The 12,672-nt window shown below is 46.5% G+C and overlaps 1 protein-coding gene across 1 annotated transcript in view; it reads right to left on the minus strand.

Annotated features, from left to right (window-relative positions):
• Positions 1–1,014: 1,014 nt before the first annotated feature.
• Positions 1,015–12,672, minus strand: part of NR2E1 (nuclear receptor subfamily 2 group E member 1) — a gene marked incomplete at both ends in the record, with an annotated part of 13,846 nt that continues 2,188 nt past the window's right edge. The window contains 8 exons of the mRNA XM_082480735.1: positions 1,015–1,177; positions 3,732–3,837; positions 4,107–4,256; positions 4,641–4,737; positions 9,312–9,458; positions 10,771–11,006; positions 11,291–11,378; positions 12,161–12,306. Coding sequence (XP_082336861.1) covers positions 1,015–1,177; positions 3,732–3,837; positions 4,107–4,256; positions 4,641–4,737; positions 9,312–9,458; positions 10,771–11,006; positions 11,291–11,378; positions 12,161–12,306 — 1,133 coding nt within the window. The remainder of the gene's footprint in view (positions 1,178–3,731; positions 3,838–4,106; positions 4,257–4,640; positions 4,738–9,311; positions 9,459–10,770; positions 11,007–11,290; positions 11,379–12,160; positions 12,307–12,672) is intronic.

The following is a 12,672-nucleotide window of genomic DNA, read 5'->3' on the forward strand; positions in this document are numbered from 1 at the left end:
AATTAGAACCTGGAGTTTTCTAAAAAGGCATTGGAGACTTTTGGAAATTGTTAGCATTGTATCAGTCAATAACCCTTACTTCTTTGAAATGAAATTCCTTCCATTGATTTTTTTTTTTTTAATAGTCATTTCACTTCTCTGCACATCTCAATGACAAAGAGTTTGGCCACCGTTGCCTTTGGTTTCAGCACTGTGCCAACGGGACAGCCAGCAGGTCACTGACGCGGTCATCTCCATTGTATTTGGTTTTGCTGTTTTAGTCTTCCTTTCTTGACTTGTATCTTTTCAGGTGTGTATGTGAATGTGTCTCTGTGTGTGTGGAAGAAGAAGGAGGGAAGGTCGGGGAGGAAGTGTATAAAGCTCTTCTGTCTTTGAGATGTTAACCAAACGAATTGTGGTGACATCCGCATCAAAGATCACCAGTTCGTTTTGCAGGAAGAATGGAGCTGCCGTCATAAGCTACTTTTTAATCAGTTCTGAAGGCCACTTCATGATGTATTATAGCAGAAGCAATGTTTTGGTAACCTGGTCTTAAATGCCGCCTATCATATTACAAACATTTTCCAATGTAGGCTACTTTTAAAACAGTTCTGAAGGCCACCGCTTCTCGTGTTACAACAGAAGCCAAGTTTGGTCACCCGATTCCAAATACTGAACAAACTAAAGTACCTTCTTTCACATTTTGTCTCAGATCTGCCAGTTAAATGAGAGAATAGCGCAGTCTTTGTTAACTATGACTGGCATCTGAATTGCCTCCATCCTGTAGTAACAGGAATAGCAGCCAAATTCCAAGCACTTTCACTTTTTCTGTAGAACAAAGCATTCTCTCCATGATCTAAATCACTCTGTTCAGAGCAGCAGAATCATATCTACTGGGGTATTTTTTGTCAATGAGTTTAAAGGCTAAACATTCCCAGGCTTATGCTTCCTGTAGATTTTGTTAGTTGAGGCTTATTCTCCATAGATAAAAGTTCTTCTCAAACTGTCCATCCTGATTGTTTATTTTAAGGTAATTTATATGTCACTGGATTTGTACATATCTGAAAGCAGTCTTGTAATTGGTACATTCCCAATGGTCTTTTTGAAAAACACTTCTTCTATCGTAGATGGACTAATCGAACGTAAAGCTGGTAAAAGCAATAAAAGTTTTCCAAAACGACAGGGTTGTGTGGGGTACCTGGGGAACAGAGAGAGAAAAGTTTTCAGATATTTTTCCAAAGAAAATCTTTTACTTTACAGAAAAGACCAATATTCAGCAATTTTTTCATGTGCCTGCTACCTGTGCTAAACCCCTGTGTTTTTTACTCACATGAGGTTGACCCCAAGGAAAGCTCTCTTAATGGAGGTTAGCAGAACATAGACCAATGTCTCTGGGTTTTGATTAGCTCCTTTGTTTATTCCCTTGGAACTGTAGTAATACAGAGACAGGATCTGCTCTGACTTGTCCCTCAGACAACAACTATGCTCTTGATGCCGTTCAGGGAAGAGCTTGACCTACAATAAATACCCTGTCATTTAAAGTGCAATTTAAACCTAGCTGGATTGTCATGGTAATCATTTTGCCCCCTTTTGCTTGCCTTATACGTTGAATACCAATTCACATTTGGAATTTTTTTTTTTTTTTTTTATTAAAGAAGCTGTGTTTTATCCCCAGGTAATATATTTGTGTAATAGGGAATTTTCCATCTTTTCTCCCAGTTGTGCTTACACTGACTTTATAGCAGTGTGAATCTCAAACCTCTGCATACAGCAGTCTCCCTAAAAGTAATAGGTGGTTTGGAGAAACATTCTGCTTCTCCAGTCTGCCCTCCCTTGTGTCCTGTTGAGAGCGACTCCACTGCTGGAACACTGGCAGGAAGGTAAATTCAAGCCTGAGGATGAAACGCAAGCTGAAAGCCCAGTCCCATTGGAGTCAATGTGACAGTCTGTCAGTGGACTGCACTTTTTCTCCTTGTCAAAGGGTATCTTTTACAACAGATACTGTTTAGCCCAGTAGTTAAATATTTCCAGCAATGCAGAAGTGCAACGGAAACCATGACCACATAAAACCATTGCTCCTTGGCTTCCTTCTCCAACAGGCCCTGGCTCACTCAGAGTCTCCAGGGAGTGATCTTCATGGGAAAGGCCTTCCGTAAGAACAGGAAGAGGTTGCTATGCAGCAGTTATTCTTTTTGCTCTGAACTAGCTGTAACTGGATGGTACTTGCATTTTTGCCCCCATCCCCAGGGCAGGCTTTAGACTAAATAGACTAAATAGAAGTGCTTCAGAGACTACTGCCATCTAATTTCTGATACTGAGTGGACTTCTGCTGGACAGAGCTATCATGAGAGCAGATCAAAGTTTCAGAAGGAAAAAATGATGTTAAAGTTTCTCTTCCACTGCTTCGTCTCCCACTGTCCTGGTCCCATGGACCTCCACTTCATTTAAAGGACTTAGAACTGGACTTTACAAGACCTGTCGGAGCTCTCCCCAGAAGTCCTGAACCAACTAGAGCATCTGTTGCAGAAGATGTTAGGTGCAGCTTTCAGGCTTCTCCCCTGTCTCGCCGCTCTGAAGTGGTCCATAGGAGGAGGCTACTGATCTGTTCACAGCCAGCTGTTCTAGAGTGTGGGGTTGTACTTTGCACAGTAAATTTTGTGCGCTCCTGGGCTCACCCCTGTACACTTTGTTGCATGACAGCTACAGCTTTTACAGCAGGTTTTAAGATTTCTGTACTCCATGGGACTTATCCTGAATGAGACAGGGCAGAATATTTTCTTCCCAAACGATTCTCATCGCTTCAATGCAGCACCAAATGGGATTCGCAAGTTCTGGGCTTTTCATTTCAACCTGAGAACAGACTCAGAGTAGTGTCTTAGAAGAGCCATTTAACTTCCTTGTGTCCTTATTTCTGTGTCTGCAAAATGGGGGAAATGACATAGGGATTGTAGGTCTTGGGTGAAAAGCGCTCATACTGCTGAGAGATATGATGTTGTTTTGAGAACCTCTATTAACAATATTTAACTGAATAAAATGTAGAGGAAAATGTAGCCTTCTGAAATGCAAAGTGTTCCACAGCAAATATCAATTCCCAGAGGAAGATCTCTCCTTGTAGCGTTTTTCCATTTGTCTGAATAAATTGAGGTGCTGGAGCATGTCCAAAGAAGAGCAACAAAGCTGGTGAGGGATCTGGAGCACAAGTCTGATGAGGAGCGGCTGAGGGAACTGGGGTTGTTTAGCCTGGAGAAAAGGAGACTGAGGGGAGACCTTATCGCTCTCTACTGCTACCTGAAAGGAGGTTGTAGCGAGGTGGGGGTCAGGCTCTTCTCACAAGTAACAAGCAGTAGGAGAAGAGGAAATGGCCTCAGGTTGAACTGGCAGAAGTTTAGACTGGATATTAGGAAAAATTTCTTCACAGAAAGGATTTTCAAGCATTGGAACAGGCTGCCCAGGGAAGTGGTGGAGTCGCCATCCCTGGAGGCATTTAAAAGGCGTGTAGGGGCATGGATTAGTGGTGGACTTGGTAGTGTTAGGTTAACAGTTGGACTTGGTGATCTTAAGAATCTTTTCCAACCTTTTCTGTGATTCTCTTTCATCAGGAAATGCCAAATCCCAGCAGGCTGACAGCCAGTGTATACATGCTGTAACAGCCCGGTCCCCATTTCAGTCGTCGGAAATGTCACCTTCGCTACAGTGGGAGCAGGATTTTACTGCTACACCTGCCAGAAGTATTGAGAGAAGACACTGCTCACCTGGTATGAATGTAGCTGTTCAGAGTGAGCTGGGCTTCATCTTGAAGGGCTGCTATGGCGGCAGCGTTTCGGAAACTCCTCAGTTCGGAACCACTGTGTGTAGGCACTGGAAAGCAGATCAGTTACTAGTTCAGCGTGACTCTTGGGTGGGTCAAAACAGTCCAGCTAGTGCTATCAATGGAAATTAAATGTTCCCATCAGTTCCCCAGCACTCCACTGTCAGCCTTTCAAAATGTGGCACTGACTATTGGAATTCAATACTGGGAAACCTGTTGGATGATATAAAGCTACGTCTGATTTAAAACGTCATTTTTGCTTTAAAGTAGCAACCTCATAATTACCAGACCAGACAGGCAAGAGGTTCTTTCTGCTTACCAGCTTTAAAAGTGACAATGCATTTGAGACAGGCAAATTCAGTAGCATCTAGCCGAAGTTGTCTAAATCTAGCCACAACCTCCTGTAAAGCCTGTATTTCTGAAATAATTTTATTCAGCTTCTGAGAATCTGTATTGTCACCATTCATGCCTAAAACAGAAACAGATGAAATAAATAATATTAAAGGCATTTGCTTTATTTTATATTGATTTCTGACAAAATCCTCTGTATCAATATCCACTCTATTGTCACACTTGTCTATCTGGTTCCATTACACTGACTATATTGTATGAAAGTTAATATAAAATCTTCTCTTGGATGATAACAAACACAGTAATTTGCATTTAAATGACAATGCAAGCAGTCATGAATACAACAAAACAACATTATTTGCATTTAAATATAGATTTATAAATGACAGGTATGCTCTATTGTTCAGTAGGAATTTGTTATTCTTTACATGTTGTTCTTTTTTCAGTAATGTATTTTTATGGTAATTTTTGTAACAAAGTCATTAAATTGTGCAATTCTTACCAGATACAGCCAGTAGAGTGTTAGCATCAACTGGAATGGCCCATTGTGCTATTCCTAGAACAAACAGTTCTCTCCAAGCATCTTCCAAAAGCATCAGCTGTCATACAATAGATGTACAATATAACATAGTGTATAATTTATAGATTTATAAACAATTTAAATATGTAAATTTCTGTTATTTTAAAAACCACTTTAAATGCCTGTCATGGTATTTTCCCCACACCATTTGTTAGCTCTTCTCTTAGCTTTTTGAGAAGGTGTCTAGAAATAAGTCTATGCGTTGTAGAAAAACACGGAGGGTTGGCTCACTGTGCACCATGTTGTGGACCAAAAGGGATGAGCAAGAGAAAGGAGAGTGAGAACTCCCGCCCCAGAGAGCTTGCACACAACATGAACCCTCGCCTGTGTTTCTCAGCACAGCATGGGCTCTCTCCTCCTCTCCCTGGGCACATATAGCTGTCCTGGGACAAGTTGGAAGAGTACTCTCCTATTGCTCTCTGGGCATTGCCCTCCTTTCCCTCGGGAAGGCAGGATTTGTGAAGAAAAGCCTGGAACACATCCTGAAATTACATCGCTTGGTAGGGAGCACTGCTTTAGAACACATACTTATCTTTAACCCCTTCATTACTAAGCAAGTCTTTCGCTCTTTCAAGCATAACATCTGGACACACGTATGGTTTCTCAGTGTCACCTGGGTTTTTTTTTGCTTTTTGCTTGAAATCACTCAGTATTTCCAGGCACTAAGAGCTGTTTCCTTTCAAAGAATTGAGTATCCAAGCACCTACGCTGACAGCATTGCCATTGTCTGCAATTCTTGTGCATTGCCTGGTTTTACAGAGGATGTGTATTTCTCTGTTTGGAGGCAATGCCTTCGATTTCCGTGGAGAGGCAGTGGTGCATCTGAAGCGGAGACGTGACCCCTGGTAATGCAGACTGGCAAAGCCAGAACAGACATGTTTAGTCTTGAGGGCATTTGTGGATTGTTGGCCCAGACCAGCTCTTAAGAGGGCTTTGGAGGGCCCCCAGTTTGGCTGAAGTTCGTGGCCTAGAGGACATGCTGTGGTGCGTACACATTCCTGGGACCTCATGTCTCTCAGTAGGGTGGGAGAGATTTGGAAGGGTGAGAACTGTAGTGAACTCAGGAGGGCTCATCTGGTGGCTCCATGCAGTGAAAACAGATTGCCCAAAACTCATACACAAAAAATAGCAAACCACGAGTATTAATATTGCTATGATTCCTGAAAGTATCAGCAGCTTAGTTTCTTAGGAAGATTGGAAGGAGTGTATTTTAAGTCTATAACAAAGGAAGAACAAAGTAAAACAGTATGTCTTACCAAATGAATTACGATTTCCTTGGAATCAGACATGGGAAGGTAACAGATGATACAGAAAGCACACAGCAAGAGTGAATCCTTTATCTATGTGTTAAGTCTTAACAGTACTGAGTTTTAAACCACCCGGTTCCAATCGGAATGGGAGGAAGAGCTCTCAAAGCCTCTGCTCTCAGCTTGTCACTGCAGGCTTATGCCCATTTTGTGCCTTTCTGTGCTATGGGCTTTGCAGAACTTCTATGTAACTTGACTAAGGAAATCGTGACGGGAAAGGATTTCTGTCTCTGTTTGCATATAGTTACTGTTTGAAATAATTACATTGGATTTTACAGTACTGGAAGCTGCCCAGATTATTGTATGCAATATGGAGGGGAAGGGGGTCTAGGGTGCAGCGCCCACCTCAGACCTGTTCTGAGAGCAGCTGAAACTGCTTGTAAGTCTCCTAACTGCTGCAGCCTGCGATCCCAGCCCCTCATCCAGATAATCCTGCCTGATGGATGTGCAGGTTTCTATATGACATAGGAAATGATTCGCCAGCCTTTCATTTGCTTTTGTAAAACTTTTTTTGTCATTCATTCATGCAGATACAATGGTAATGAATGGTGGTTCCTGGAAGATATCAATTTCATATGTTCTTTCCCACTAAGTCTTTAAAGTCAGAATACTTTAGAAACAAGGGGCTATTCCAATAGCTGAAGCTTTCTTCATGCCTATGCATAAGTCTGTAAACCCACCAATTAAAATAATTCATGCTGAAGTCATACTCAGCCCTCCTTCTTCAAAGAAACAAGAAATACCAGGATTTCTGAAGGACTGGTTTTTGCTTCTTAATCAACCCCATCCTGTAAGTAAGAGCTTTTGTTGGTGACCTGCATTGGGCCAACCTGTCTTACGGACAAACTGGGTGGATGCGCAGGCCAGCAGAACGTGAAGCATGGCATTTTTGTTGTGTGGCTTCCAGTCCACAATGGGATTAGTTCTGTGGAGCTGGGGAAGGGATACAGCCTCTGTTTTACCGAGGGTAGTTCCAGCAGGGTAGAACCCAGCAATTCTCGGATTTGTGTTTTGCCAGCAAATTGGTTTCTACTTATTTCCTTGCCTTCGAGATGAAATTGTCAGAGTCCTGGAATTACAATGAGCTTGTCTTTTCAGAAGAGCACAAGCTAAAGCGAAATCCAGGAAAAGGTTTTAGGCTCTCTTCAGGCAGATGTCAGGAATACAAAAAGAGAAATGCAGGCATTTACAGCTGGGCCATTGTCAAATTAAATAATGCAATTATAAAAATCATCTGTCTGATTATTCATGAAATAAGGTGATTAAAATCAGAGATGTTTCTTCTCCAGCTCTCCTGAATATGATGGCGGAATCACGCAGAAAGAGGCCCAGGTCAAAGCTTTAGAGCTGAACAGCTCTGATTTTTGAGGAAACTGGCTTGTGCTGAGGTGCAGCGAGTCAAGTTGATGTTAAGGAAAAGCTGGGGTTTTAATAGCTAATTCACTAACGTCAGTCCCTGATGTGAAAGTCAAAGAGGGTTACTTAAGATAGCGGGTTACTTAAAGATAATGGGAACACTCTGGTACCTATGCTGTCTCGGGCATGCTTGATCATGCCAATGGAGCCTTCCCTTGCTCCCCAGTCCTGCTGCCCCCTCCTCTGCACACTAACAGAGATGACCTTGTGGGAAATCCATCTGTTCTATGTCAAATGAAGCTTTCGCCTAATGACCCTCCTGTGGACCTCGCTGGTCTAGAGAAGCCCAGCCTCCTCCTGCGCGCTGAGGCTCTCGCTGAAGTGGCATGCTTGCTGTTGCCCCTCATATTTTGGCCTGTTTCTTCGGTTGCTTAATACGACAGAGCCAGTGCTCTGCAGGAGTAGTGACAGCAGAAGACAACATTAGAGAACAGCATGCTGCACTGGGACCGCTGTCTTCCTAATAGCATGTGTAATGAATGTCCCGGGCCCTATCTCGTTGCTCCCTTGATGTTTACTCCATAGCAGTACGGCAGAACTAGAGCGGCATCCCCTTTTGTCTAATTTCACAACAGGGATTTCCAAACATGCCTCTGGTGCTAGAAGAGGAACATTTCAATGTGCCTTAGCTTTATATCCCGTTGTGACCATCCTGATTTACCTTTAGGTAGAAAACACGTTTGTTTTCCTAAGCAGCTCTTCTCTTTCAGTTCAAAATACGTATTTGCATATCAACTGCAACACTTGCAGTGTGCATCCGTGGAAGGGAACTAGTTCCCCTGCTGACTGCTATGTAACATCTAAGGCACAATGTTTCTAGTTACCATTTTGGGAAATTAGCTCAATCATATCAAAGTATTAGATGTCTTTTATGATTGGAGTGTTGCGTAGATTTCTCCCCTTCCATTTTATAATTATCTGATTACTTTTTTTTTTAAATTAGTGCATTATACAAAGCACACTGAGTCCTCATCAAGAATCAAATCATTAAGAAATTGCTTCAGCTTATATGGTTCACATATGATTTACCTGAGGCAAAGGCAAATTGTCATAGAGGAAAACAAGACAAATTAAGGAATATTTTAGCTAATGGTGAAAAATATTGGGGGCTGGCCAAATTCTGCTTCCACCATATTGGTGTAATTGTAATGTAAGTTCACTGAAGTCGACATGAATAAGAAAAAATGTTGGCTGTGTAAAAAGAGGAGAGGAGAGGAGAGGAGAGGAGAGGAGAGGAGAGGAGAGGAGAGGAGAGGAGAGGAGAGGAGAGGAGAGGAGAGGAGAGGAGAGGAGAGGAGAGGAGAGGAGAGGAGAGGAGAGGAGAGGAGAGGAGAGGAGAGGAGAGGAGAGGAGAGGAGAGGAGAGGAGAGGAGAGGAGAGGAGAGGAGAGGAGAGGAGAGGAGAGGAGAGAGGAGAGGAATGGTCTTCAAAAATCACCTCAGACATATCCTGAGGGCATATGCTTAACTAAGCACTTCTCATCCCAAAATAACAAAGTAAGATGCTATTCCCCATTTTATGGAGGGGAAGGTTGTCCCACAAGTAGAGAAGCAGATTTGACATGCTGAGTTTGGTCTGAAGCCTGGTGACTTTTCCTCTGGAACTTTTCCTCCCATAACATTTGCTTTATATTAGACTTTTTTCTGGGTTGATTTTCCTTTGCTTCATGAAATAACAGTTGGAGGAAAGCAATTTCTAAATCTGTTTCTTTTTTTAGGGGCAGACTGAAACTCTGCCCTGAACTTCAGAGCTGCTGAAGTCCGTTACAGATTTAAAGATCTAGGGCTGAAGGTTCAAGACCCACTCTGAGCTCTGAGCACTCTTTAACAGGCAGTCCAGGCCAATGCTGCTCCCACTGCGGGTGCCTTACCTGGTCTTGTAAGGACAAGGTGGAGAAGGCTGGGACACTCTTGGCCCACTTGATGCTCATGAACAGAAGTCTGGCTGCTGACTCACAGACGGACTCGGTGGCCACTTCGTAGAGATACATAGGGGTACCGTTGACTTCATGTGGGTACTAATGTCAAAAAGAAAATAAAGCATCTTCATACAGTGTCACCAAGGCAGCCTGGTCTTCCTCTCCCCTACAGCTGCCATTGAGTGTGTCATGCTCACGCTAAATACAGAGTGTGCACTCTCTTATTCTGCAAGCAGAGGGCATTGCGTTCAGTGGGCCCACTCCAAACCGCTCTCTGCTACTAATCCATGTGGATGAACTGTACCACAGAAATGATTCTTTGGACGTTGAAGGGAGAATGAAATTATTACATCAGAGGAAAAAAATTACCAAACTGCCGTGTCATCCTTTATCCTGTTACACAATAGCACACCTCTGGTAGCAGAGTTAAAAAGAATACAAATTTCATGAAGAATTTGTGCTTTGTAACCTGTGCTTCAGAGCTGATTTAGCACTCCAACCTTGCTCAGCAAAGCAGTAAGTACTTGTTTAGCCTTAACCTTCATCTAGTTCCCTGATTGCAACAGGCTGTAAGCAGATGCTTAGAGCTAAGCGTAACTACCTAAAGAGTGTGTGGTGTTGGAATGGAGTTACATTTTCAAGCATGTGCTATGTTTTCTTGCTAAATAATTTCTGATTCAGTATTTTCCAAAATTATAGTATAAAACTGTATGTTGTGATCATGTTCATGATGGATTCTCCCAAGATACCAACTCTGGAAATGGAGAACTATTTAAGTTGTCTCTTCTTTGAGTTTTTAACTGCTGTGAATATGCCAAATGCTGTTGCAAATGCCTTAATGAAAAACAGCACCTTGTGGTTAATTCCTGTGCAGTTGAGGCCACAGCAGCTCTTCCACTGAGCTGCTTAGGAAATGTCACAGCCAAGAAGCACAGAGCCAGCTTAGAAATGTTTGTGTCTCTGTGGACAAGCTGCAGGCTTTGGTCAGTACAGGTAGTGCTTTCTGGACTACACTGCTATGGGGACGGGCATTTTGCTGAAGAAAACTCAGTAATTGCAGATCATCCTCATAAAAGAAGGTTTAAAATCAACTTGTGGATAGGCTCCAGGCAGGAGGAGCACTTCTGCAACCATGAGGGTGTAAGAATGTATGACAGACAGAGTTTGTGCAGAACATATTATCAGTCAATCCTTCTGCATACCCCTTCTGCAGAGAACCTTTTACCCCTTGCACTTTGTATCTTCAGAGATTTTAGGGACATAACAAAAGAGTTCCCATCACAACCCACAAGGCTTCAAGCCTTACTTTTTGCCATGTCTACCCCAGAGGGAAGAAGGAGGAGCTGGGGGTTGCAGGCACCCCAGCAGTGGGGTCTGCTGGCCCACCAGGGGGGCTGGGGCAGTGGCTGACCTTTGGGGTGGGCTGCGCCAGGCCCACCAGAGCCTGCCTCTCGGGGGTGCCGGCGACAGCAGCCAGCTCCAGGCTGTGGGGCTCCAGCTGGGAGACGGCGGTGAAGAAGGCAGGTGCTGGCAGGGCAGCAGTGGGGAAATGCGGGGCGCCGCCGCTTTCCTCCTTGTGCCCGCGGAAGTAGAGGGCCACCTGCTTCCGTATCGTTGACGTCCGGGGGCCTCGCTCATGCTGCACTGCTGCAGGGCACCAAGGAGAGGCAAAGGGGTCACTGCAGGGTCCCGCACCAGGTACCCCATGTTGCTTGGCTGGGCTTCCCTCCCTCCCTGCAATTTTTGGTGGCCAACCCCATGTCCCAAGGGGTGGGTAGCGAGAAATAGGTGAGGTTGCCATGGGATGAGGGGTCATTAGGGACCCAGGAGGGGAGACCCCGCAGTGACACACCGCTCCCCGGTTCAGACCAAGACTCGGCTCCCTCCTGCCGCCCCGCCACCCCCGGCCCCGGGAGAGGGGGAGCAGGTACCGTCTTTATTCATGTTGACCTCCAAGCACTTCTTCAGCCGGCAGGCCCGGCACTGGTTCCTGTGTGTCTTGTCCACCGGGCAGCCTCCCTGCAACACAGCCAGCCGTCGAGCGGGGCGGGGAGGGAGGGGGGGGAATACCAGTGCCCTCACCCCGACGACCCGGGCGGGCCCGGGCCGGGGGATACCGTGCCGGCGGGGCGACCCATGGGGGTACGGGGGGGAGCCGTGCCGTGCCGTGCCGTGCCCGGCGACGGGGAGGGCCGGGCCGCCTTCAGCACCCGAGACAGCGACGGCGGCACCGCCCCCTCGGGGCGCCCCGGTTCCCTGTGCCCCCCCCCCGGCGCCTGCCCTCCCCTTCCCCGCCAGCCGAGCCCCGGGGCGGCGGGGGCGGCGGGGGCTCCGCGCATCCTCGCCGGGGCGGTCCGGGGATGGAAATGAGCACCGTCGGAACGGTAAGAGGGAAAAAGCGGAGCTGCCGCCGCCGCCCGGGGTGCGGGCGCGACCCGCCGGGGGTGAAAATCGTGTCGGTTGTCCACCGACCGGCTGCGGGTTGTGGCTGGTTGAGGGGGTGCCCCTCTCGTTCCTCGCCTCCCCCTGCTCCCTCCTGGCGCATCCCCTCCCCCTTCCCCGGGGCGCAGCGGTGGGCTGCGGCCGCACGGCCCGTGGAGGGGGGCGGGGGGAGAAGTACCGGGGAAAGGCGGGGTGGAGGTACCCAGAGCCCGGCCTCGGCCCGGGACCCCCTTGGGGAGGGAGGGGGAGGCTGCGTGGCAGATGGATCTTACTGCTGCGAGTGTTTCTGTCGGCGGGGGTGGCGGTACGGGGCCCTGGGGAAATGGCAAGGTAAGAGGTGCGGGCGCTGTGGCTGGTACCTGATTTCCCGATTTGCACACATAGGTCCTATTCCTCCTGATGCTCCGCTTGAAAAATCCCGAGCACCCATCACAGGCGTAAACCCCGTAGTGTTTTCCGGAGCTGCGGTCCCCACACACTTTGCAAGGGATGTCTAAAATGCGACCTGAAAGGAGAGAAGGGAGAGAGAGGGAGAGAGAGAGCGCTCAGCAATCTGACCTCCGGAGGGATTAGCCCCAGAGCCGCAGTACAAGCAAATAATGAAGTGATTTTATAGCCAACTTTCTTTTCCTTGAGCAAGTGTCAGTTTTCTACAATGAGCATTATTCATGCCCCGCTACGTTTATTTGGATCTTCTATAATCGCCAAGACCCATTTTGGAAGGGAAGATTACGGCAGCGGGAGCAGCAGACTTGCCTGCTAGAAGTGGGGATACGAAGGGAGGGGGCGGGAGGGGGGGCGGAGGGGGGGGGGGTGAGACGGGGTGTCCCTCGCTTTCTGGCGCTCGGCAAACAGAGGACGGCACTTTGCC

Source organism: Vanellus vanellus (assembly GCF_965231255.1).
Source record: "Vanellus vanellus genome assembly, chromosome: 3".
NCBI classification, from domain to species: domain Eukaryota; kingdom Metazoa; phylum Chordata; class Aves; order Charadriiformes; family Charadriidae; genus Vanellus; species Vanellus vanellus.